Source organism: Miniopterus natalensis, chromosome 5, assembly GCF_054644295.1.
Source record: "Miniopterus natalensis isolate mMinNat1 chromosome 5, mMinNat1.hap1, whole genome shotgun sequence".
Classification (NCBI taxonomy): Eukaryota; Metazoa; Chordata; class Mammalia; order Chiroptera; family Miniopteridae; genus Miniopterus; species Miniopterus natalensis.
The window spans coordinates 32,370,850-32,398,740 of NC_142085.1; the positions used below are offsets into that span (position 1 = coordinate 32,370,850).

A 27,891-nucleotide genomic window follows, 5' to 3' on the forward strand; every position below is an offset into this window, starting at 1 on the left:
CATTACCTGGGTCGTGTCAGAGAAGACAGTGGTAGGAAGGGAGGTAATGAATCAAGATCGAATTCCTAGTATTATATCCAAATTTAAATGAAGTGACCACTGCATCATTCATTCACTTTTTCTTTTATAGGCTGAATGCTTACCATTGAACATTAGTAATTATTGCTAGATCATGAAATACCATCTTTATTACCAAATTCTATCAAGGTTTAACGTTTACACTTTTCTCAATCCTAAACCATTTCTGTCAAAGATTCTTTTTTTTCTTTTTTAATATATCTTTATTGATTTCAGAGAGAGGAAAGGAGAGGGAGAGAGAGAGACAGAAACATCAATGATGAGAGAGTCACTGATTGAGCCCACAACCCGGGCATGTGCCCTGACCGGGAATTGAACCCCAATCGCCTGGATCCTAGGTCGACGCTCAACCGCTGAGCCACTCCCGGCCAGGCCTGTCAAAGATTCTTAAGCAGAAAGATGCTCCTTGAAGCTTGAGACTGTTACATGTTGTTTAGAGGCAGAATGTAAACAGGTAAGTTAATACAAAGTAATAATTTCCAACTTGGTGGTGTGTGCAGAGCCCAGGGCTGGGCACTGTAACCAAGTCTGGGTGAGTCTTCCCAGAGAATGCGGGGCTGAAGATGGGGGTTAATGCTTAAGGAGGAGGTAACTGTTTTAAGGAAAGAAACAGAATGCACCAGGCTAGGTGAACAGCACAAGGCATTAAACAGCATGCCAGGGAAAAAGAACTGCAAACAGATGAATTCCAGATGTGAAGGAGATGAGATGAGGTTGGCAAGTCAGAGAGCACTTCATCAAAAACTGTGCATACCTTGCTAAGAATCTGATTTTACTCCATAAAATGTTATTCTTAAAGGATTTTAAGCAGAGAAGGAAGGGATAACTAGTGTGTTTTATCTTCTTTATCTAAATTACCATGGCTGCCATGAGGATCATATGTTGGACAGGGACAGGGAGGAGCAGGGGAGATTCCAGAAACAGGAAGGACTTGGAGACTGACAGCTCTGGTGATCAGTGGCATCTGAGATTGAGATCCGAGCTTCATCTTTTCTTCTTATACTAAATTTCTTATTGTATTAGATGTGCATTCCTTTCAAACTGCAAATCATTGCAGGTTTGCTACTAATTGGTTTTATAATTCTAAATTCATCTAATCTCTAAGGACATCAGTTTAGTTTCTATAAAATGATGAATTAAATGAGATAATCATTTTCTAACTCTAATAATTCTCTATTACATTTTCTTAGGCATTATGCCTCTATCTTACTTCCCCAAATAGAACACACAGGAGATTAAGAAAATTACTGTAATATTTGCCAATAAATTGTACAACTGCCAACAAAACTCAATTATACTCTCGTCACCATGAAGCACAGTCAGTTCTTTAAAAACGGTCCATTTGTGGAAGAAATTGCTGTGTAATATACTCATTGAGCCACTTAAAATATGAAAAAGGCTTCCTTTAAAATGGCTAGTTCAATAGGCAGATCCATTTACACTGTTATTTTTTTCTTTGGATTAATCCACTACTTAAAGAATAAACTCAGACATTCATTTCCTTGAAGGTAAGTCCATTAAGAATTGGATTTTACAGAATGATTTCATAAAGCAGAGTATTGCATTTTCTACAGTATTATTGGTACTTTTATATTTTATACGATTACTGTTCATTATACTTACAGTTCCCTTTGGGCCAAGTAATCCTATATCTCCCTAAATCAATAAAACAAAATTATATTAGAACAATGTACTCACATGATAGTTTTCTAAAAACATTTAACAGGTTATTATGCTGCTGAAATCTATAGAAAACAGTGAACAGATGAACTCTGACACCACAGAAAACCATTAGACTCAAAACTTGCATTCTACTCCCAGTTTTGCTACTTAACTTTGTAATCCTGTGTGAGCCATGTAACCTCCCAGCCTTGGCTAACTTATCTCTTAAATAACAGGGTTGAATCAGAGCTATCCAAGGCTCCATCCAGATCTAAAATGCTAGTTGAGAATTAAAATGTCAAAAGATACTAAACTAGCAATCTGTTATGAAATGTAATAGACATTTAAACCTGATGACTTTATTTTTCAAACTCTAACAATATTTTAAAACATAACCCAAAAGTCTATCAAGCCAAATATGCATGCTTTTATGCTAAAAAAAGAAAAAAACTTAAAAATATTCCACCACTAATTCTAGATATGAATGTAGATCATGAGGATTTAGCTAAAGATGGAGATGAAGGTCACTTCTTTGGAGGGTTTTTTAAACTAGAGAGAATGCCCACAGTCAAGCTTGTGAGCCAGTTTTCTAACTATACTAAAGCTTTAATTTTGTTTCCTTGGTAGGCAGACTCTCTATAGTCACATAAGGATCACCCTGAAGGTAAAGCCACAGGAGAATTCGCCATGCCTAAGGGAACACTTTGATCTCCAAAGTCTATCACCTTGGGGGTGTTTCCCCTCTGCTTCACTTGATCTTGGCTGTAATCTTGGTGAGTCCTTTGTTATCGTATATAAAAAAAATCTTAACTTTTAAGGAAGGCAAAAAAGATAACAGGGTCAGAGAAAAGAAAAAATATATGTTCTAATACAGTTTGAAAACAGTAAGTCTCTGTCATTAACCAGAAAAGAAAAAAGTCTTACGAGTTCACCCCTTTCTCCTGCTTCACCTTCTTCACCAGAGGGACCCTAAAAAGTAAGGTTAAAAGTCACATTTTAAAGTTCTTAGTCCCCTGGATTAGTTTTAACCAGTCAACATGGATGAGCATCCATAAATGGCCACACTGCTTCCGGGGTCATGCAGAAGTACAAAATGCTCTCAGCAGTTTTCCAGTCTAGCCATCAGTGGCCAGGCCAAATCCGAAAACGCCTAGCCCAGCCAGAGTGGCTCAGTTGGTTGAGCTTTGTCCTGTGCACCTAAAGGTTACTGGCTCGATTCCAGGTCAGGGCACATACCTGGGCTGTGGGTTGGTCATATGGTTCTCTTTCACATCGATGTCTCTTTCTCTCTCTGTCTCTCATGCACACTCTCTCTCTACCTCTCTCTAAGCATGTCCTCAGGTGAGGATTATAAATAAATAAATAAATAAATAAATAAACAAACAAACAAACAAACAAACAAACAAATAAAAGATGGCCTAGACAGGTGGGTACTGGAAATATCAGGGTGGGTGGGGAACACTTTGTGAAGTATATGATTGTGATTGTCTGACCCCTATGCTAGACACCTAATACTAACACAAAATAATATTGAATGTAAACTGTAACTGAAAAATAAAATTTTTAAAAATCCATATGAGGAAAAAAAAAGAAAGAATATGGCCTAGAGAAAAGCCAGAAGGTGAGGCTAAGTTTCTGCCAGAGTTAAGGATTATTGATTGTATTCAATAATTAAGTAATCTTTGAAAAAGGGCTCTTACAGTATAAAAAGGAATCCAGAGAAAGGGCTGATTTCTAATTCATATGCATAGTCTATTTGCTAATTCCTTGATAGAGAAAAACTTAAAGCATTATAATGTGGCTATGGGAGGCTTCATCACAGTAAACCAATTGGGTGGAGAGAAGCAGGGCCACTTTTTTCAAAAGGGAACAAGTGTAGCCCTGGAGGCAGAGCCATCATAGCTCCAGCTTATTAAAATAGTGAATGAGGCTACAGACCAAACTAAACTCCAGGTTTCACTCACTGTGAAAAACACTGAGAAAAACTACTAGCCTCCAACATTTTAATTATACCCACAAACCAGCTGGTGCCTCCTGCTGGTGGGAAGCACATTCATGCACATTAAACACTGCATTTTATACTATTCAAATAGGACCTACCTGTTCACCCTTTGGACCAGGTTCACCGACTACACCCTGTAATGAATAAAATATAATACTCTTTTCAGTATTTTAAAGTTTTTATCTATATAATTTGAAATGAACCAACCCCTTTTATTGGACTGCTGGATAAGCACAAATACGAATATTGTGAAAGTAGAGAACATCTCCCTCTCCTCACCACCTAACAAGAGAGTCAGGTAAGACCTGGAGAAACAGACAATTGTCCTATCCAGGGCATTGGGCAGCTTGGGGCATTCTTTGATCACATTTATGTAAAATTTGACTAGTAAGAATGTAAACTTAGAACTAAATAGAAAGCATGATTACAACAAAGATTTTTACTTTCCTCAGTTTTCTTCCCCTCCTGATAAATTATTATATTAATAGATTTAATTTTTGCTTCTTAATCTCAACTCTCAGTAATTTCAAATACCTTTCTTGAAAGGTCATTGTGATAAATTCTAGAAAATTTAGAACTTGCTGAAAGGAAGATTGATTTCTCAGCACAGTAGAAATTCCTTCCATATAAGGGACTTTCTGGAGAGCTAGATATCTTACCCTGTCACCTTTCATTCCAGGAAGTCCAGGGGGGCCAGGCAAGCCAGGAAGGCCAGGGCTACCCGGAGAACCCTGAAAAGCAAACACCAAGTCCTCAGATTCACTGTTACTGAAACACTGAAAGCACACAGACCTTGGGTGTGTTGACTTCTGTCTAAAATAAATATGATGTGGTTGGTTAAACTCTGTTCCTCAAATTTGCCTCTCTCCCACATTCTCAGGAGAAGAGAGACCAGCTCCCCTACCCTGTCTGTCCCACCTCTGAGCTCCTCAATTCCCCAATTTGCACCCCTTCCCAACAGAGGGCTCTTTGAGCCCAGCCCCTGCAATGCCACTGCTCCTCTTGCTGTGTAAACAAGCACAGCTGGAGAAGAAAAAGGCGGCATTCAGCACAGTTCTGTCCAATTCCAAGAACAACCAGAGGCCAAATGTAGCAACTGATTTTAAAATGTATGCTGTAAACCACACTGATTAAAATACTCTTTGAGGGTATTTTAAATATAGTTGAAATTATGCATTTACTTTTCCACGTATTCACATAACAATAAAAAATCAGGAGAGGATGATTAAATTACCCTTTGTAAATTATTTTCCTCTCCTTGCTTATTTTTTAAAAATGCATTGTGTTTTGTATGAAGCAAATAAACTGCTGGAGACTTGGAAACGTTACTTACCAGTTTACCTGGCGGGCCTGGGGGTCCCACTGGTCCTACTTCTCCTCTACTGCCCTGGAAAAACACAAACATGATTGTCTGCTCAATAGTTTGCCCACATTCAAATGCTTAATTGCTATGCCAATAAAACAGTATCCTACCAAGGTTTTTGTTTAAATATAAGTCATCAAAGAATTCTCCCCATCTTCAACTAAAGGCAGACGCCTTTATATAAAATGCCTACAGCCTCCTCATTGTTCCCCCTTAAGCAAATGTTATCTATGCTGTTCACTGTGGTTAGAGACCATTTGTAGAAATAACTGATACATCTCCATGAAATGGCAGTCAGTAATTCTCAGCATCTAAACTGCCATCTAGCTTACATTGTGGTTACCTATGTACATGTTTCATCCCCTCATTCAGACTACGTGTTCTTGAAGTATAGGCATATTACTTTCAAATTCCACATAATGCCTGAAACTCAGAGTAAACTTTCGGATATACAGTACATTTTAAAGCAATATCTGGCAAATGATCTTGAACCTCAAAAGAGTGAAAAAGAGACAAGAACAGAAAATTTGCCTTTAAATTACTATAGCATTTTTGAAGACAGGCAGTAGAAATGTATGAAGTTTCTCAAGTAAAAAAATTCTTTGTTCTACACATTCTTGTCTTCAACATGCCTTAAAAGGTTAAACAGGCTTTGGAAGGGGCAATTTATAATGAAGATGCATCAAAACCAACACTCTAATTTCATTTTCTGCGCCAATTTTTATTTTTATTTGAAACATTAAGACCTTTGAGAGGAGGAGACACATAAACTCTTTGATTTCTTTCCCGGAGAGCTTCATTCAGTTTTATGCAGCCTGATAAAAGCTTGTTTTCTTTCTAACGCATGTTCAACTAAGCTAAACACTGAGGTTATTGGATAAATAATCACATTTCCTGGACAGTGTTATAAAAATGAGTAGCTTTTGAGTTTGTTTTTCTTTAAAATGACATAATTTCATATTAATGTTTAATATTTATAAATGCTTCTGATAAGATTATCCTAATCTGACCCACATGCCATTCATTCATCTATAAATTGAACAAGTTGTCAAGATTCATAACCTACTGAATTTTCAAAATCTCTAAAGGATTAAGAAATATTTGCCAAATTACAGGTCTCTGGGTATGAGGTATAATTTTGTGGCATTCATTTCATATGACTTACAGGGGATCTAAACGGAATGGTCTTAATACTTGTTTTTTTAATCGTCGCCAGAGTATATTTTTTCCATTGCTTTTCAGAGAGAGTGGAAGGGGGAGAGAGAGAAACATCGATGTGAAAGAGACACATTGATTGGTTGCCTCCCGCATGCACCCTGGGCCAGGGGCCGGGATCGAGCCTGCAGCCGAGGTACATGCCTTTGACTGGATTCTAACCCAACACCCTTCAGTCCACAGGCCAACGCTCTAACCACTGAGCCAAATCGACGAGGGCAATACTTCTTGAAACTTCTATATAAGCAACCTGTCTAGTGTATGAGTTTGGATAATACATTGGTCCTTAACCCTGTGAACAGCTTGGAAGCCAGAGACAGTGCCTATGAGAATGGATGCTAGAAAGAAGTAAGTCTAAATGAAAACCAGCCACTGTGACAGATTTGTCTGTCCATTTACAAATAGAAAGACTGGGTTCCACCCCATTAATTTGGCCCAGCACTTCAAAGTTTAAGACAGATTTTCTTCAGTATATCTGCTCTTTTGGCATTTTCAAATAATTTCTGAACTGCATCATGATTGAGAACCTAAATGTCATTGGGCTAACATGACTTTCATTCACAGAACGATTAATAGTCATCAGTGGGGAAAATAATTAATCATATCAGAAGGGGAACATTTAATTCTTGACACAACCTCAAGCATTCACTTCTAAATAAATGAACCATTATGCCATCTTATCCAAAATAAAGATGATTAATACGGTACTTTTTTCTCTCTTCTACAATGAAAGGGCTAAATTAAAATAAAGGATTCTATAACCTTTCACTTATTTTTGGAGAGATTAATTATCCTTCCAGTCAAAGACAAGGATTTTCTGTGCTGGAATCTTATTTTCTCTGTCTTTCATGAGCTCTTATTATTCAGTTTATAAGTATTTTTCAACCACTGGCAGGCCCTTGTTAATACTTATTCGTGGCTCAGAACCCCAGTAGAGACAGCCTACTCTGCTGAACTTGTGTACCCATGGCAGTCAACATACATAGGAGCAGGGAAGGATCCGTGAAATTATGGGCATTTACTCCTCTGTCAGTGCACAAACAGACAGTATGTGGTTCCTTGTTTTTATTTCACTTCCATCCTATAAATCCTTGGCCATTCTAAACTTAGTTATTTCTATACATCATCTCACTGGGCAAAAAGAAGGTAATGTTTATTTTTACAATGATGACCAAACAGCTACACAGTGTTAGGGCAAGATTTTCTGATGGCCATTCTTAAGATTTCCGTGTATTCCAAAAACATGCATAATCTTTTTCCATATTCTCAGATGTGGGTGAGGGAGGCTGGTAGGGAAATGGTTATTCTGCCCAGTAGTATTTACAAACCCCATGACAATAAGAGTTCTTCTGACTTTTAACAAGAGAATTGAAAGGAACCAGTAAAAAGGCAAAATCCTACCATTAAAAATATGACCATAATAAAAGGCTCTAATTTTCTCTTGGATGTTCTGTGCCTCCACATATATCTCCAACATGTTCAGACGCATCAGCCAGTTCATCTCTATTTAAGAAGCCAATCAAGGCTTTAAAAAAGAATGCAGACCCTCTACCAGTAAGTGATTCCCGACTCTGGATGTGCGTCAGAATCCTGAGGATTTTTTAGAAATGTATTTCACTGGATGTCTTCCACCACTCCATCTCTCCATCCACCCTTCTCCCCCAGATTCTGATCTTGTAGGTTTGGGGTAAGACTTAGTAATCTGTTTGGGCTTATGTGATCTTTGTCTTCACCAGCTTTGCTTAGACTTTTGTTAACTGCTCACCACAAAAGTTCTATATACTAAAATTTGAAATTTGCTAAATTATGTCTTGTACCACTGGAATCTGGCAAGCTAACTTCAAATAAAAACCACACTGAGGAGCCTTGACTTGAACTGTCCAGGCATGAGAGCGTAGAGGTGAGGAGCTGACACTGAGCCCATTGCCAGGCCTGAGGTCTGGCTCGCAGTACATTGGCTAAAACTGGGCACCCAACTCAACTTCGCTGTGCCTGGGTTTCCTCATCTAGAAAGTGGGGATTAAAAACAGTACCTATCTCATAATGGTTTTTTGTTTGTTTATTACTCCTCACCTGAGAATATTCTTCCATTGAATTTTAGGGGGGGGGGGAGGGAGAGGGCACCTTCTTTATAAACAAGCACAGTAAGTCCTCACTTAACATCATCAATAGGTTCTGCAACTTTAAGTGAAATTATGTGTGATAAAAGCACATTTACCATATGCTAGTTGATATAAACAAAAGTTCCTACAGCATCTCATCAATGTCATGAGGAAATGACGTTGAATAAAATGATGTTATTTGAAGACTTGTTATACTGGGAACTACTTTGTAATACTCATCTCTATAAATACATATAAACAATTCTACTTGGAAGTCTCCCTTTAAAAATAGAACTATTAGCCCAGCCGGCTTGGCTCAGCAGTTGAGCATCGACCTAGGATCCAGGAGATTGTGGTTCAATACCCAGTCAGGGCACATGCCCGGGTTGCTGGCTCAGTCCCCAGTTGGGGGCATGCAGGAGGCAACCGATTAATGAATCTCTCATCATTGATGCTTCTATCTCTCTCTCCCTCTCCCTTTTACTCTCCCTCTCCTTCTCTCCCTGAAATCAATAAAAAAAAATATTTAAAAAATAAAAATGGAACTATTAGACTTTTAAAATATCACAGAAAAGATTTCATTATACTTGCGTTGTCATAAATATTTTACAAAAAAAATGAATTTGATTCCATTGTGCTCTAGACAGTGATGATGGTGGTTGTAGTTGCCTGATTACCCCAAATGCTAACTAGCTGAAGAATAAACATTATCCTTAGTACCTTACCAATTTTAGAAGCGGGAAATATAAATTACTATACTTAGTCTGTATTATACACTAAGTGCCTCTCTTTGGCAAAAAAATGCTGATTAAGCCAGAAGATCAATGATAATTTCTATCAATTGTTGCTTTTACAAACCCATTTTCATATTCACTTTGGAAGATCACATTACTCCTACTACAATAATATTTTTTAGGTTTGCCACAAAAATATTTTTTAAATTTGTTCAATTTTGCAGAATTATATAGTTTCTATTTCTCTCTAGTGTAGGTTTAAATATTCCCTCACCCACAGAGGTAGATAAAAATCTGTCTAAACTATAACTATTACAGCTGTTTCACAAATTACTGACAGGGGTAACATTCCAGGACCTGGGTGGGGTACGAAGACAGCTTAGATCACTCAACAGCGCATCCTATGGGGACCTCTGTGCTTGAGTCTGTTGGTGACAGGGTGGGGTGAGGACTTCAAGAGACATGAGACAGGCTTCTTTCTGTACCCCAGGAGTGTATAATCTTCGGGAAACTGGAGGTGGATCAGCATGACACTGATCCCAGTTAGAATCATGAGAGCACAGCAAACCCAACCCGCTGAGCAAAAGCACTGGCAAGTTCTGGGAAGCCTGGAACAGACAAATGGACCAGGAATCATGTCATGGTAAGACCAATTCAGAGTCCCCAGCCATCTGCCTGCTCCAAACCAGGAGTCACCCAGACACAGGTATAAGCCAAGTGAAGTGTCATGGTCAAAGCCAGAAGCACGGTCCAAGTGGTAAGGGTATGTGCTCACATATAATCACTGGAGATGCCCAAAAACGTCAATAGTTTTTGGTGTGGTATTGGCAAAAGCTGATGGAACAATGGTGGGGACAGGAGGAATGCCACTGAATTTCAAAGATGTGTTCTAATGAGCTCTGGTCCATTAGTAGAACACATTAGAAATGGGTTTTCATTTCTTCTGCTCAGCTTCCCAGTTTGAGATTTGCAAGAAAAACTGATCAGACTTGTGAGGACTGGTTGAAAATGTGTGAACTTATCTATGAAACTGAATTTAATGATGTAAAGTGAAAGAACAAATGTATCTTTGAGTAAGGAGATTTGTTGTAGAAACTTTGCTCCAGAGCTATAATATTTATAACCTCTCATAACACTTTCCAGAAAAATTTATAGTAGGTGAGAAGTCAGTTATTACCAACATAAGCAGCATAGCCAGATTTATGATACCTCCAATTCAGTTCTTTTCAAGAGATATTTATTGAGCACTACTTTATAGCGGACCCCAACTAAAGAGATGTAAGAAACAAAAGGTGGGTCAGACATGTCCCTGCCTCCCTGCAGTTTCCACGCCATGCGGTGGAAAGGAACCAAGGGTGCCGGGTTCAGAATTGGGAGAGGTCACTTCTCTCTGAGGGATAGGGCATAATCAGAGATAATTGCATTGTGGAATTAACATTTCACTTACACCTAAGAAGAACCATAGGAAGCTGAGTAGGAGCAATGGAGATGGAAACCATCTAAATGTGGGGTGTAACAGAAGAAAACAGGCAGGCTGGGGAAGTGCAGAGACCATTTGACAACTAGCACAGCTAGCTGTCAGCTAGACTTGAACACAATTGACAGCTTGACTTGAACACAGGCTCTGAGCAAGGCAGAAATGGAAGTAAAACCCAGACATAAACAGATAGTTTAGGATTTTGTACTTTCTGTTACTTTCCGGGGAGATCCATTAAAGATTTTTAAGGGAAGTGATGATGGAAGCTGTGTTTTGGGAAGACCAGCAGGGCAGCATGTGCAGACTTGGAGCGCTGCCGTTCCCCAGGCTTTTGGAGTTGTGTTTGATGTTTTTGTTCCATGACTTTGGGGACACTACTGGAATTCTAAGGTGGAGGTCATAGATGCCAGACACCCTGCAGTGTGCAAGAGTCCTGGAGAGCAAAGAACTATTCCAGCCATAATACCAAGAACCCTTTTGGGAGGCACTGGTAGATGAAGGAAAGATTGGAGCTGCTAAGGCAAATCAGGAGGTGACCCCAATAAACCCAACAGCAGTGAATGATCCAAGCCAAGGTGGTAAAGGTGGGCTTAGAAAGGGAGAGTCAAATACAAGAGAGCCTAGAAAAGGAGGCAATTGAAGCAAAAGGTCCTACTGGAGACAGGAAATGTGAAGGCAGAAGAACACCAAAGCTCTGAGCTTCAGGGACAGGAACAATTTGGACTCTTACAGAAACTCAAAAATCAAACTTTAATCAGGCTCCAAACCTTGCACAGGCATAAGCTCCTCTGATCTGCCTGTCCTCACATGAGAATATTGCACACACACCACCTCGTCTGCTTCTGCAGTCCTCCTCTGGTTTGTTGTTTTATACACCCCATGACACTTCACTGGTGATTGGCCAAGCCCTCTCTACCTGTGTGTTCAGGGCATGCTCCTGGCATATAGCAGGTGCTCCTCTCTACAGTTTTCTGCTCTATAAAGTGAATACTAGGCATAACAGTCAACATTCTCCAAGTTCCAGTGCCCCTCTTCCAGTCATATAGCACCTTCATCGTTTTGGAAGTGTGCTCTGGCTATAACTTCATTGCTTTGCCATCTAAAGATGTATTTTAATTAGATATTCATAGGCTTCAAGCAAGAGAGCAGAAAAGGATACATGAGGAGTGAGAGAGCAAGGAGCGTAATGAGGAGCAGGAGCTAGTTTCTGTGGCTGCGGAGGAACTTATGGGAACCACCTGGTAGACGTCAGCTGACAGACACCTGCGAGAAGTGAAAACACTCACATGAAATATTCACCTGGAATATTTCACTTTCCTAAAGCATGAAAATCCTAATTCAACATGCTCAGGAAATGCTTTAAAAGAAGTAAGGAACAATGATTTAAAATGTTCCTGTTTTCTCAGTTGGAGTTCTTTTTCTTGCCCAGCAGACTTTCCGAGGAAGAAGAAGAAGAAGAAGAGGAAGAGGAAGAGGAAGAGGAAGAGGAAGAAGAAGGGGAAGGGGAGGAGGAAGAGGAAGAGGAAGAGGAGGAGGAAGGGGAGGAGGAAGAGGAAGGGGAGGAGGAAGAGGAAGGGGAAGGGGAGTAGGAAGAGGAAGAGGAGGAGGGGGAGGAAGAGGAAGGGGAGGAGGAAGAGGAAGGGGAAGGGGAGGAGGAAGAGGAAGAGGAGGAGGAAGGGGAAGAGGGAGAAGGAGAAAGAGAACTTAGAAGGCCAGAGAACACATTAAAGTTAAATTTAAGTGCATAATGTTATATTTCCTAATCAGTTTCTCTCTGAGGGCTAAATTGTATCTATTGAGAAAATATATATTGCTACATTTGCTGCAAAACAGATATTTGCAAACTCACACTAAAAGAAGTCTGGCAGTTTCTCAAAAGATTAAACACAGAGTCACCACATGACCCAGCAATTCCACTCCTCATTATGTACTCAGGATAAATGAAAATAAATGTCTAAACAAAAATGTGAAGGAAAATGTTCATAGCAGCATTATTCATAATGGCCCAAAAGTGGAAACAACCCAAATGCCCATCAATGGACGAATGGATGAATAAAATGTGGTATATCCATACAACTGAATATTATTCAACAATAAAAATGAAGCACTGATACATGGTACAACATAGATGAGCTTAAAAACATTATGCCAAATGAGAGAAGCCAATCATTAAAAAACCCACATATTGTATAATTCCATTTATATGAAATTTCCAGGAACTAGATTAGTAGTTGCCTAGGGCTGAGGGATTGGGGGTAAAGTTAAATGACTACAAGTGAATACAGAGTTTCCTTTTTGGGGTGATGAGAATGTCTTCAAATTTACTGTGACAATGGCTGCACAATTCTATAAATACACTAAAAATCAATTAATTATATACTTTAAGTGGGTGAATTATATAGCATATGAATTATCTCTAAATAAAGTTGCTTTTTATCACACTAAAATATTTCCTTCCACATGGGATGAAAGCAAAAAAGGTCTTCATGCTTTTTTAAAATGGTTCATTTTTGTTTCCACTTTCTGAAAAACAAGCATATTGTATATCTAAATAGCTTTCTCATTGTCTATATAGGCTAGCACATGCTCAAACATCAAAAGCATTCGTGGGTGAATGAATGAATGGGGAGTGCCCAGCAAAGCCCTGAGTAGGCACTTTGGGAAGATCCTAAGGAAAGGAATACTCACAGGAAGCCCCCGGGGTCCTCGGGGTCCCACCTCTCCTGCTGGCCCCTGTTGGCCCTGTTATGAAAAAGGCAGGTAGAGGAAAAGTTAACATTCCCTAATCTTTTGCTTAGTGAATACAACAGGTTATAATGTGTGGAAAGAACTTATGGAATCTTACCGGTTTACCTGAATTCCCCAATTGGCCAGGCTTCCCTGGAGCACCTGTGTTACCCTAAAGGTAAAATGCAGCATAATTTAGATGGTAAGTGAGCATAATCATCTATCTGTCTCACCCAGTCCAGGTATTTCTTACACTTAAACAGCATTATTCTCTCAATTTCACATTGAGAATGTGTGAGGATGTCTAATCTCCTTCTTGGTGGATACATCACAGTTCTTTAGATTCAGAATAATGTTTTGTTAATCCCAGAAGTATAAGAAAGGTGTCAAAAATGTAAAAAAAAAAAAGAAAAAAGAATGTCAAATGTTAAAAAATAAAGATCGTTAGCTGACAAGAATATGAGAGGATTTTTCTTTCTTTACAATATTAATTATATATCTTCCATTTACCATTTTCACCTCTAATATGCTTCTTTGAGCCCTTTTACCTGACAAAGACACTATTAAAATAATAAACAATCATGTCAACATGAGGAAATATAAGAGGATGTGCTGTGGAGAAAACCCTCCCAGCAGGCTCCAGGGAAAGCACAGGTCTGGGAAGGCATCTCCCCATCAACCTCTCAGCATCCACTTATTAAGGAACATCTCTGCTCAAGACGCTGTGGACCACTGTGATTGGAGGGCTGTAAGCATGTGATCTAATACTATCCAATTTCTACATTATTCATATTTTATCTAATTTTTTATTTCACTTATTAAAAATGATAGATGAATATAAGCATTAGTTGATCAGTATGTGAAAAGATGTCTAACATCTTTTTAATATTCTCTGGCATAATTTCTATGGCTTAATAATATCTTCCTTACTTTACGTGGTTAAAAACACTAAAACTTTTTCTGTTTTACTGGTAAAAGATGAAACTGTCAAGAGGAAATCTGAGCAGCAACACTCTGTCAAAGTATTCTTTCTGCAGCTGGGAAAGAGAGTAGCATTTGAAGACTTAAAACCTTTTTTATTTCTCCTTAGGATCAAATATAAAATAAAAGGCAGTTTATAAATATTAAAAATGATAACTAAATATATTGATAAAATAATAAAGAAATTAAGAAAAGTATTAATTTAAAAGTCTCATTCTTTTACCTTTTCACCAGCAATACCCTTTGCACCAGGAATTCCAGGCACCCCCTAAAAGAATGCACACAGAACAGAATAGGTTTAATCACTAAAGAGAGAAGAGGGATGCTAAATATAAAATGAAAGCTTAGTATATTATTAGAGAAATAACTAGCTACTCAGAGAAAAAGTACAAAACTGTAATGTAAAAATGTAAATTAAAGCATAATTTTTCCCCAGGACTTATCAAATTACTTAACATGTTTCTCCTCAAAATTCATATCTACATATATAAATCAATGTATGTATATAAACTAATAAGCATATTAAGAATTAAGTACTCACAGGTAACCCCTGCAATCCTGCATCACCAGGAGGCCCAGGTTTCCCTGGGTCACCCTGAAAAAGAAAGTTTTTATCGCATCTTTGAACCTGTATGAACCGCTGTATTTCTTTTAAGAAAAGGAAGGACACAGGGCTTCTAAGTAAAAGGATTATCCCTACAGCTGACCTTACATGCACTTTTATAATATGACCCAGTTAAGGGAGGGGGTTGAGGTGGGATAGGACTTAGGACATAAATGCAATCAAAATACACAATTTCCTTCAGCCTACTTTCACCAATGGGACAATTTTACTGAGTTCCTGAAACCAAGTAAACAGGCATACTATTTTATTAAGCATTTTGAGTTAACACTTGATTAAAAAATTAAAAGGAGGAAGAAAGTCAAAACCAGCTAAATAAATTTCCCAGTAATGTAGTAATGGAAATGCTATGCTTGGTCGGCCAGGGCAGAGATGGCCCCATTCACTCTTGGACTAAATCACACAGCTACCTTTGTTCCAGGCATTCCAGGTATCCCGTCGCGGCCATCCACACCTGGCAAGCCCTAAAGATACACAGAGAAACACACTGTCTCTTAGAAACAGTCACGTTCTTCTTTCCTTCATTATTTTCTAAAGTTTTGTTACAAGTTAACAATCACTTTGAAAAACTGCTGAAGACATACCGTGTCTCCTTTGGGCCCAGGGAGGCCAGGAATTCCTCTAGAACCTTGAGCCCCCTGCAGGGCAGAAGGGAAAGGATAGACAAGATGTGCTCAATTATCACAATACTTAGGAAATGCAAAGAGCAGATGACACTGAAAAGCATGATGCCTGCAGTGATGAACACTAATTTGAACTCACTCTGTCTCCCTTGGGACCTGCTTCTCCTGGAGGTCCTCGCTGTCCTTGATCACCCTGTATGAAAATAAAATGTTGTTACTATAAGCAAAAGTTGGTTATTGGTAGACTTTTGAAATTATAAGAAACCATCATATTACCTTTCATCCCAATGGCTTTGCTCTATTATGGATGCCTAGCTCAAGAAATCTTTTTATAAATATTATGTCATAAAAAATTATTTTTCATAGGGATCATTGATATTTACTTGTCTTTTACTTTCATTTTAAATGCATATGCTTCTGTGCTTTTGGATGTATAGATATAGATATAATAAAATTAAGGTCCATACTGCAAGTAACTTTGACATTTGTAACTATGTGTACATCAGCTACTCCCCTTGACTGTCATGGTGGGCTGAGGTTTGGATTAGTTACCAACCTTTTCTCTGTATTATTTAATTCCCGTTAATAATAGTGATTTCTTTCAAAATTATCAAGTTAATGTTATATATTTTATAGATGGCAACAGATGAGAGGATGTGCCTTCCTAAAATACAGCTTTTGTAGAATTGTTTACCTACTCTAGAAACTCAAATGGCTTCCTATTGTTACTGGATCAGTTCCTATTGCTAAGATTGGCATTAAACACTCTCCACAATAGTTATGCTTTATCCATTCAATTTCATCTTCCCAACAGAAACTTTCCACTCCAGACAGTGGCAGCCTCTGAGACAGCACCCCTGTTCACTAACAGTGATTCTTCTCACTTGTGCTCTGCTGCTTTCCAGGCCAACGTTCCTCTAAGGTCACCTTGCTTGGATTACTTTTACCATGTGCTCTAGTGCTTGACCTTACAATGTATAGTTTAGTTAGGCTCCATCTTTCTCACTGAACCATAGGACCTTGATAGTTGGAAATTCTATTTTACTTATCCCGTTTCTACTTTCTATGTGGTATAGGTTATCATTAATGAATGGACTTTTTATTTGCTTCCAGAAAGGGTGTGAGGCAGCCTACAATGATGACGTGTATCTATGGAAGTCAAAATATGGAATAATGAGATTAGAAATCCTAAATAAAAGGATAGAACTTGACATGAGATAGTTACCGTAATTCTAAGCATCCTGACAACCAATACAAACGGAAAGCACAGCAAACATAAAAACTTAACAATGTGACTTCACCCATGAGAAAAATAAACCTATCTCAACCCAAGAAAGAGATGCTTGTCTTAATTAAGAATATTTTAAATAAATATGAAAGCTACTGCCCATTTTTCCACTTTAATTATTCACATGTAAAAGACACTTGCAGAAACACATGCATAAAGCAAAAAATTTATCATTGATCATTGCTAAAAAAAAAAAATTTAAATCCATCATCAAGTCTTGTAAAAGGAAAACTACTTACTGGTGCACCCGGAATACCTCGAGGCCCAGGCTCTCCATCAAAGCCCCGAGCACCCTGCAAGAAAACAAGATGAAGAAATGAAAATGAGATCAGGCATGTATGTTAAAGGGCACATCAGTCTTCCTAAAGAACTTTAATAGCCACATAAAATGGAAGTTTGTGTGTAATATATACTCTGTTCATCAGTGAACCCCAAGAAGTAGTTAATATGACACTGAAATATGAAAGTCCTGGCTTATAACTTCTCATCCCACCAAAAGTACTTACACCAAAACTTTGATAGCACTCTGGCTATTTTAAGTTAACACTGCACCCATTCTTGATTGCTGACTTGAATAAAAAACACTGGCCCCTACTTAGATAACTTGGCAAATCTATTAGAAAATGTTTAGTAGTCTCCCTCCAGGACTCTCAGGATCCCTGTGGGGATTCATTAATGGTGAAGACCAAGGAGCCACCCAAAAAAATAGCTGCCATGAACTCTGCTGCTGCTAGAGCTGTGGGAGGGATGTCTGGGACTCTGGGTTTCCATCAACAAAGAAGAATCGTTAAGTCCAGCCATGTGATTCAGAGGAATGAATTATAAGAAAGATTTGAGCAGCCCCTCTGCCATCCTGGATAGACATTAGGTTCAGTTTGCATAAAGCAACTGCTCTATTTTCTCAACAACAGACTCATCCTACCAAGTGATGGATGGCATAAGAACTATAAAGCTTTAAAATTCTAATATCTTGAAATTACCTCTGACTTGGTTATGTATTATATATATATATATATATATATATATATATATATATATATACACACACACATATATAAATATAAAATCTCATCATTTTCATTAAAAAATCAAAATGTGATTTTAAAACAAAAATATGCTGTGTTTAAGTGCTCTCTACCTATGGTGCATGACAAAACACAGTCCCCTTCTTTCAATCTTTTTCTCTCCCACTAAGTGAATGAGAAGGCAGAAAGGAGACTGAAATGAACAGGCCATCTCCTAATGAACAGGGTTGAGATGGGGAGACGGTAAAATAAATGAAAAACAGTCAAAAGAGTATTGAATAGATGTCAGGCCAAGAAAACCAGGTGGACAATGTCTGTAGTAAGAATAAAAAATTAGAAAACCTGTGATAGAAGTTTCAGACACAGGTAGAATCAAAGAAAGAAAACCACAGAGAAAACACCACAGAGCCTTGAAATTCTTTGATCCCTAAAAACTAGAACAGAGTGGTAGGCATTCTACATTCACCAGGGAAGAAGGGGTTTGGAAGACCTGAGAAAGACCTTGAATTCATCATTCATCCTGCGTGTGAGAGCGACACCCAGCCTTTGCATTATAGAAATGGCTTTGATGAGCTTTCTCTCTCATGTTGTTCAGCGAGAGCTCAGACCCAAACTGCTGTTACTAGGTAACCACTCCCTGGGTTTGAGTTCACGACAAGAGCTTTTTATTTTTTTTTAATTCATAGTAACTTGACAGAAATCAGAGGGAATGAGAAATTTTGAAAAACACCGAGTAGCAAAATACCTCAAATAAAAAGCATATCAAGATCAGTAATGGGTTTCAAAGTGAGGGATCACATATATTAGGCATGATTTAAATCCAGAAAAAGCAAAGGCCTGCATACCAGCAATTTTGAAATAAATGACATTATTTAATAACAGAAAAAATACTCACAGAATATTACTTAAGGTAACATGAATATAGAAATCTAAAATACGTTGTTTTTTTAAGTACAGTGTTTTTAGAGAAGAGGAACTGGAAGAGGAAAGCTGGCAGAGTGAGAACACCTAGAAGAGACAAAGGCTGAAAAAAATTAAATTGAAGAAATTATTCACAAAATCATTCTTTTACTACACAAGAAATGTGCATCTCTTTTTTTAAAAAAATATTCAGCTTCATATATTGAGTAAATTATTCTTGTTTAGCTGCTAATAAAAGGCTGTGTGCTTCAGAGTGGAATGGCACAAATGAGCCGTTAGCCACAGGCATTCTAAAGAGAATGGAGCGAGAGGCACAAGTGGTGGTAGGCAGAAGGGCTTTTGTGTGTTTTTTCGGGAGCCTGCAAATTAGGTTTCCTAACATACTTTCTAAGAAGTAGTGACCATTTTCTTAGAGTCTGGTAAAGAAGCTAGACACACACCCCCTGCACACACACACACATGCACACATATGGAGCAAGAAAAACACTTCTGGGCACATCATGAACTTTCAGGTCCCCGATGTTTTTGCTGATGACATTCACTCAGCCAAGCATTCCCTGGCCTCTGGCCTCCACCAGCAGCAACAGCTCATCTTTCTAATGCCAACTCCTTCCTGAGCCTTCCCAGTTCCCCCATCAAGATTAGCTATTCGGTCCACAGGCCCTCACACCACTTACCCTCAAGCCGATGCCTCTCTAGTCTGCACTGTCATTAGCTGTTTTCTCCCAGTAAATAACAAACTTGCAGGTGTCCTTTTGCCTCTTTGAACGTCCCCAGCATCTGGCAGAGCACCTTGTGGTGAAAATGCCAGGAGAATCGGGACTCCGAGGCCAGGCCAGGAACAGGTTGGTGAACTCCAGCCACAAGTGTATGAGCCCTGCCAAGGGCAGAGCTCAGCAATCAGCTTGGCAGGACAGCCACTGATGGCCCTGGTGTCTTTGAGGGTGTCCTGCCTTCTCTCACCTCTCCCTTTCCACCTTCCCCTGTCTTAGCCTTGCTCTCCAGCTACTGCATCAGTGCTCTCAGTGTTAACTATTGATGATGATAAAGAGATAAAATATAACAGCCTTGCTTATTACTATTTACCTATTTAAAATATATAATACATGACAAGTGTTACGCATACTACTCATTTCTACAGGCTATGTTTATAACAGAAATGCGGGACCCTAACCAAACATCTACAAAGCACAGGATATAAAATAAAAAATGATGTTGCTGAAGATAAGAAGATACTTTTAAATGGCCAAAAATTTACACATTTATATATTTTTATATTATATCATCATCATCTTACTTTTTCTCCCTTCTCCCCAACTATGCCGGTGATACCTCTCAATCCTTGAGAGCCCTGGAAATGTAAAACAGAAAAATGAATTATTGTTGTTCAAGCACATACTCATTTAGCTCATCACAAAAACTGATTTGGAAGAAGGATGTTATCATAACCTAAGGTTAACATTAACAAATCGTGGCATTATATAGATGAACTTCTCTAGTTTAGAAAGAAAAATCCAAGGAGAATTCTTCTGATGATAAATCCTTTTTTAAAATTCTGAAGACTAAAAACAAACCTGGAGTTAGAACAATTACTGATGACAAAAAAAGTATCACTAGCATAAAAGAATTATGGTAACATATATAACTTAGCTTTAACTCGTATACAGAATACACTGCCATTCCCACCTCCTTACATGTAACATCATTGTGATTTTAGATCTTGGAATAATTTTTCCTCCCCAATGTATGCCATCAAAGGCAATTAGGTTCCCAAGCTAACCCACAAAATATTTTTAAAATACTTTACTGGAGGTCCTTGAGCTCCAACTTCTCCTGGTTCTCCCTGGTCACCTTCTTCACCCTAAAAAGCAACAGAAGGGCACACTTACTATTATTCTAGCAAATGGACATAGAAATAGGCTTGATCTAAATCAGCACATTTTAAATTTATTTGGTATCCCCTGAATTACTCTAATATACCTTAAAAAGTATTTTACATGAGCAATCCATATTAACTGTAGAACATTCAGAAAATACAGAAAAGTATACAAATAAAGCCACCTATAAATAGCAGTAACATTTTAGATGCTTTTCGAAAGAAAGGGCGACAGGAGGGAAGCAGACAGGGCAGGGGAGAGAGACAGAGACAGACAGAGAGAGAGACAGCGAGAGGGAGAATATGTATGCATATATGTTCAAGTGTGTGTTGGGATATTATTGGAAAAATAAGATCATACTACTCAAACAAAAGGAAATACAGTACAGAAAATTTAACGGAAGTATTAACATAGAAAATTTGGACATATAATGCAAAGAACTAGTATATGCCTAAATCACTTATACTTGATTTTTTAATGAATTATGAGAGTCATACATAATTTTACTCTTTTTAGTCTCATTGTTGTTTTAAGCTTATATTCCATAAGAACATATGATTGACAGTGGGGAGAAGTGGTCCCAATGGGAAAGCCAGTGAATTAGCTGGTTCATGGAGTGGATAATCAACAGATGGGTATAATTAAATGCTACTTGTATTTCCCTAACTAACTACAAAAACTACAGTGATTGATATGTCCATTCGTAAGTTTTCATTAGCAGAGTTTGGGATATTTTCCACAGACTGTTAATAAACCTCAGAGTAGTGTAGTTGATTTAAATATTTCACCAGCAGATAAATAACTAATCAATAAACACAAAGTTTAATGGCAAATTTAGAAGTAGAAATTTAACATCATTTTACTAAAAGATTTTTGACTATTCATTCCTATATTCATAAACAGTTTTAAAGATCTTTAACTAACTTATTGAGTAAATTCAAGGCAGAATCATGAATCTAAATGTAAACTTCAGGCCCCTAGTCCCTTAATTCTCCATCATTCTGCTCTCAGTTTACAGTTCTGTGCATCTATTAACCTTTTTGAGGTTCATTCTTCAATGAGCAATTGTCATTCTATTTTCATATGTCAATTTTCAAAGACTGACAACTGAAAGTTTTAAGTGACACAAACATGTATAAATTAAAGGAGTCTTCAACAATTTCCAATGAAAATTTTGGTTAATTATCTCACACCAAAATAATTTGCAGTTTCCTCACTGAAGACCAAACCAAATCTGAGAGTCCAGATAACTAACTTGTATAGGTATCAACAATACTGGTTTTGTGGGGTGAGTGGAAAGATACCCTGATTGACAGCTCCGTTGTCAAGTCCCATAGGACTGGGGATTAGAACTTTCCCATAGAAAAGGGGGTCACCAAAAGAAGAAGAGATGCATGCATCAAAATAAGAGAGGTCTATATCTGCTTCACTGTATTACCTTATGAATATCTTTTGGAACAATTTAATATTCTTAAACACCTATTTTTTTTGTGGTTAAATAATATTCTATTATGTGGATATGCCAGTCCTCATGATTGGACATATTTTTTCACTTCTGTGCCCCTAGCAGTTAGAATAAACCCTGGCACATAGCAAGTACTTAATAAATATTTGTTGAAATTTTTAAATTATGAATTTTAAAATTCAGTGGAGAAATAGGATTGAGGAAAAATTTTCCAGAGTACTCTTTTTTTTCTGTTTTCTCCAATTAGACATTAAGAACACAGCTGTTATAGTCTAGGTAAATAAAATACCTTAATTAATCAAAGCCTAAGTAATAAAAAAATTTTAAAAATAAGTGTCCAAACTGTAATAAGGTACTGAAAATTGGTCTATTTATCCTGATTACCTGAGGTTGTTCAACAGACTGTTTTTTGCTAAGGAGTTCAAGGATATTAATACCTGAAGATATTAATAAATTGACTCTCTATCTCTTAACATCCAAAAAACAAATCTTCTGCCATTACTTAATAAAAATATAGAAGGACATATTCAGTAAAGTCTAGAGGACCTGCATTAATAAAAACAGTTTGACTTTGGTAAATATTATAGAACAGGGACAAAAATTCTACTATAGAGGAAGTCAAATTCTTTGACACTTAAAAGAGATTTACACTAGTAGATAAAAAAGGGCAAATAAGACACTTTGCTTTAAATTTCAGCCTCAGGTTTTTTGGGAGTTCTTTTGCTTTTTTTTGTTGTTTTTTAAGTATGTCTCTATTGATTTCAGAGAGAGGAAAGGAGAGGGAGAGAGAGAGATAGAAACATCAATAATGACAGAGTCATTGATTGGCTGCCTCCTGCACATTCCCCACCAGGGGCTGAGCCTGCAACCCGGGCATGTGCCCTGACAGGGAATCAAACCTCGATCTCCCGGATCATAGATCAGTGCTCAACTGCTGAGCCATACCGGCCAGGCTCAGTCTTAGTTTTGCTCCAAGGCATGCCAGCCCCAATGCAAGTTGTGCTGTGGATTCCTATTGCTAACTTTCACATGAGTCAAAATCTGAGTTCTAGTAAAATAAAGTCAAAAACAGAGAGATAAATTATTGCAGATAACTTAAGATGAGAGACTATCAGCCATTTACCAACTTCTCCGTTTGATAGTCTCAGCAACACTTATCATAAAATTTTACACTTGTCATAAAATGTTGTTTAGTGGAGTGCAAAAACTAGCTGAATAACGTTTGACTATTAAAAACATCAAGAAAAAAAGCTGAGTGTGATTGATTTGAACAAGAAAACAAGGGGTAGCAATACAGGAAAGAATTAAAAGTATGGTGCTTTATTTTTTGTAACTGAACATTAGAATATTATGTTTAGCCAGATTATTGATGCATCCACCGAGAACTTGTCAATTATCATTTGAAAAGAAAAGGTAAATATCATGTTTTATCATTCCTTATAATTTCTTATAATAAAATGATCACTACCTCCTAAACCTCCTAATCACAATTTACCCATGAAATACTCATTTTCCTTACCTTGTGACCTTGTCTTCCAGGTTCACCAATTTCTCCTTTAGCCCCTTTATGACCCTAACAAATGCAAAAATAAATAAATAAATAGAAAGACAAATAAACCAATAAAAGAATATTTGGCACAGAGAGTGGTAAGAAGGCCCATAAAGTGACCTTGCTTCCCCAAATCTGTGTCAACATGCTGCTAAGGAAAAGGTTGTGTGACTACCTTAAGTGACCTTAGTAATTCCATATGTCTTACATGACTGCTACAAATGGTAAATATCAGTCTTAGTTAATAAAAAAACACTGTTCTAGAGTAAAAAAAGCTCCACTGCCTGGTTCAGCAACATGGTTCATTGACTATAGGTCCCTAGATCCCTTCATCCCAAACTTCTTCTCACAGTTGTGTTAAGAGCATTGTCTTCCCCAGTAAATTAGTGACAGCTCTGACCCAACTGAGCGGGTGTCCCTGCTCTCTGGAGGCTGCTCTGAATACCCTTCTGCTTTCTCCATACCCATCTCCTTCCTGGAGGAGAAGAAAAGTTGGTGTAGGAAGTGGACCTCCCTAGATGCACAATTTCCTGCTTCTTGTACACTATTTTAAATGCAAAAGGAAATCTCTAAAAAGCAGTCGGTGAGGGTTGAATAACATAAGAAAAGATCCCTATCTTTTCTTGTCAGGACACCAGTTCTAAGCATGTATGTGCTTTGGGCAGTTACATGAGGCAAATATGAAATGAACATTCCAACATTAGGTCTATCAGAGCTTTCACGCTCAGAGCCTTTCTTGTTTGTGAGTAATAAGACACCAATCCAAGAAGTTGTGGGAATCCACCAAAACAAAACTTTGAGAAAACCATAATTGGAAAACTAGTGCCTTGGGGCATTTCAGATCATAGCAGAACTCTACTGGTCTGACAGTTTCCAAAATCATCTCAGACTCATAGACCAGAGAGAGAAAGCCACTTAACCCTAGCATGTGGTATTTTTTTAATGAAAAATTTGAAGTAATTATAATGGCAGAATGAGAGAAAAACATATTGGGAATGTCCCTTTTCTTGCCTATTTTGCACAGTTTTTCTTTTTTTTAACTAAAAGAGTTTCAAATACATCATGTGCACAATTTCCCCCACCCTCCATAGAAGGCAAACTTCTGAACCTTAATTTGGTGTTTTGAAGTCTCTCAATCCAATATATTTTATTAGTACTTCTTTCCTGAACAACAAAAGCTCTGTATAATCAAACATCTGTGTCTCGGTAAGAAGAGCTGGCAGGGGCACCAGCAGAAATTTCTAGGACTGACTAAGGACCCAGACTAAGCCACAGAATAAGCAAACACAGACTTGCCCAATCCATCAACTGAGGTCCTGCACCAGGAAGGCCAGTGCATAAAGGAAAGGCGCTATTTTTTCTATGGATAACACTCACTCTCGAAAATAAAATACTGAAATTATTCTCTTTCTTACCCTCATGCCGGGTATGCCTGGATATCCTGAGCGACCTGGCGGACAGGCATTGGGACACTGCCAGAGAGACAGAGACAGAAAGTGCATAAACTAGAGCCTCCACTTTGTGACAAAAGGGTATTTTTTTAGGGATTCCAGCCACAGAACCCCAATGAAATTATATTCATTAAATAACTTGGAACAACATTTTCCTTTTTCTAATATTTCATTTTTAATTAGAAAAGTACAGAGAATATAGCAAGCTTTTCCCTCCATGTATCCACCACCCATATTTAATAAATGTTAATATTTTGCCATACTTATTTCAGATTTAATTTATTTTTAAAAATAAAATGTTTCCAGATAACCTGTTATACCACAACCGGATCCTGTGCCCCCCCTCCACTGGACTAGCTTTCTCCTAAGGTTCACATCCCCTCATTAAATGGGGCAAAATTGAATTTAGTGCAGTTTACCAACATCATTTGAAATTAGCCTATAAGTAAAACAAGTCTCAAAGGGAGTTATTTGACTTCTATCTTTTAAAACTGGGGTGCTCTAGTGAAAAAAATGCCTTAGTCATAGAGTAAAAAGATTATGGAAAAACAAAGATATTTCTATAATGAAAAGAGGTTACAGTCTGAGTGTATACAAGCCACCAGTCCACTAGAGGTACAGATTGCTCTGCCATCTGAGTAAAATAAAACACAGAAATACAACATATTCCACTGTAATAAGTTTAAAGAGAACTCGTCTGAAGATTACACGGTCTCTGACTTAAAACTGTATTTTGTTCAAAGGAAAACATCTTACCAATGGATCTCCATCATGAAAGCCAATAGTTCCCTAAAGTCAGAAAACATTAGAGTTAAGAATATACTGAAATATTTAATTCAAACCTACTAATAATAGAAAGTTCATTGGACAAAAATATACTAAATATTTGTTCAATAAAATACAAGGAACAAAGAGCAAATAATATGCTAATGTTCTAAAAACTCGTCTCATGGGTGTATATCTTTTGGAGAACCCTAAATTGTAGTAGATTATTTCTTTCAGAGGATTGAAGGGAGATGGAATGAGAGACAAAATAGAAAATATGGGGAACTTGGAATCATAAATTAAAATATGGATTATCTCCTACTTAAACTTCTATTTTTTAATTGCTTACTGTGTAAATCCTCTGTAAAAACTAGTTCACTTGAAAATGTTCTTTCATATTCAAAGTTTTGAGCATTTGAGAATCACAAACATCAAAGGACTTCAAATATAAAGAGTAAGCCATTCCCTGTTAAAACCACCTTTAAAATTATTGTTATTCCTCTACTTTTCTGTCCTAAAAAGAACCATGTTCTGAATGGGTAAAAAAAAGTTGGTAGGTATTTTGAAATATTAGGACAATGACTGAATTAACATGTACTTTCATCTTTGGTTCTTAGGTTTCTTTAATCCTGAATCTCCAATGCAGAGAAATTTAAGCTGCAGATAACTTACACTGGGTCCTGGAGGTCCAGGTGGGCCAGGTGGTCCTCTTTTCCCAGGGTCACCCTAAGTTATTTGAAAATTGTGATACAGTGGTTATATATATTGCAAAACACAGTGCAGAAAACTAGTGAGGCACGAGAGAATGACATTACTAGAAACCCTTACAGAGCTCAGCCATGCATAGGCCTGTCACCAAAATCAATGGGTGGCCCATAATCCAATCAGCTCCACAAGACCAGAAGAATAAAGGAATTCCAATGTCACCAAAGTAATAAAACAACGTAGAGGAAGACCTGGGGGAAAAGCAAAGCCAATTCTCTATAGAATGATTACTTTCTCTATTATGGAAATACTACATATTTTTCTGGCTGATTTGCAGAGGAACTGAACAGACAACACTGCTAGTGTCATCCATCTAAAGGCAGTAAAAGCAGTCTTGCACCCAGCCTGAAGCTGTAAAATGGAAGGTTAATCTCTGCAGTGTCAGACTCTCCCTGGTGCTGGTGACCCATGAGCTATCACTTGGTCTGTAACTGCCCTCTTTTGTAATTGGGACAGAAGATCAAATGTGGCTAAATTCAAACAAGCCATTCAGGGAAAATAGATTCTAATTAGTCTTAATATCCAAAGTTTATTCCTGGTATGTTTTCCTTCTTAATGTTCTACTATAAGAAGTCAAACACATCTTAGATTTAACTTTATAATCATCTCACATTCATTCAATTGTTCAGTAAGTAAATTTGTCAAACAGTAAGCATAAAGGTATATAATATGTGGTTCCTACTCTCAGTGAGTTTACAATGATCTATCCTTCACATAACATCAGTACTTCAACATTTTTGAAATATACATTGAATATTAAAATCAAGCACTCATTATCAACAATTTCTTCTATAAAATCTGGCTCTTTATTGCCTAAAGCTACATTCTGTTAATTTGATTATAATGTAATGACCTTAGTATAAATACACATGGTAATAATTTTAGCCTACATTTCATGCAGAATCTAATACAAAAAAACAAAAACTGAAAAACACTGGGCCCCACTACTGAGTCTGTAAAATACAGGTAACACTTCTTGACTTGACCACTAATTCTGGAAATTGGGAGGAAAATTTTAGCTGAAAACTTTGGGAAAATTTTAAAATCACTGTACAAAAACAAGGTAGCATTATTATCTTTGGTTCCCATTAATATTATCAACTGAAATGAAATTCATCTGTTATTTTTTGGAAGTGCAGGGAATAAAAAACAGTATGGGTAATTTGCCTTCCCTAGTAACATCGTCTTTAAAATCAACA

At 37.5% G+C, this 27,891-nt stretch overlaps 1 protein-coding gene across 1 annotated transcript in view; it reads right to left on the minus strand.

Annotated features, from left to right (window-relative positions):
* COL9A1 (collagen type IX alpha 1 chain) overlaps nt 1–27,891 on the minus strand; it is a 77,725-nt gene that overhangs the window by 18,576 nt on the left and 31,258 nt on the right. The window contains exons 14-32 of the mRNA XM_016195553.2: nt 26,600–26,653; nt 25,919–25,951; nt 25,127–25,183; nt 23,682–23,735; nt 20,628–20,681; nt 20,118–20,171; nt 17,114–17,167; nt 15,726–15,779; nt 15,548–15,601; nt 15,374–15,427; nt 14,883–14,936; nt 14,565–14,609; nt 13,479–13,532; nt 13,322–13,375; nt 5,076–5,129; nt 4,402–4,473; nt 3,841–3,876; nt 2,665–2,709; nt 1,702–1,734 (exon numbers count right to left, since the gene is read on the minus strand). Of these exons, the coding sequence (XP_016051039.1) occupies nt 1,702–1,734; nt 2,665–2,709; nt 3,841–3,876; nt 4,402–4,473; nt 5,076–5,129; nt 13,322–13,375; nt 13,479–13,532; nt 14,565–14,609; nt 14,883–14,936; nt 15,374–15,427; nt 15,548–15,601; nt 15,726–15,779; nt 17,114–17,167; nt 20,118–20,171; nt 20,628–20,681; nt 23,682–23,735; nt 25,127–25,183; nt 25,919–25,951; nt 26,600–26,653 (969 nt within the window). The remainder of the gene's footprint in view (nt 1–1,701; nt 1,735–2,664; nt 2,710–3,840; nt 3,877–4,401; nt 4,474–5,075; nt 5,130–13,321; nt 13,376–13,478; nt 13,533–14,564; nt 14,610–14,882; nt 14,937–15,373; nt 15,428–15,547; nt 15,602–15,725; nt 15,780–17,113; nt 17,168–20,117; nt 20,172–20,627; nt 20,682–23,681; nt 23,736–25,126; nt 25,184–25,918; nt 25,952–26,599; nt 26,654–27,891) is intronic.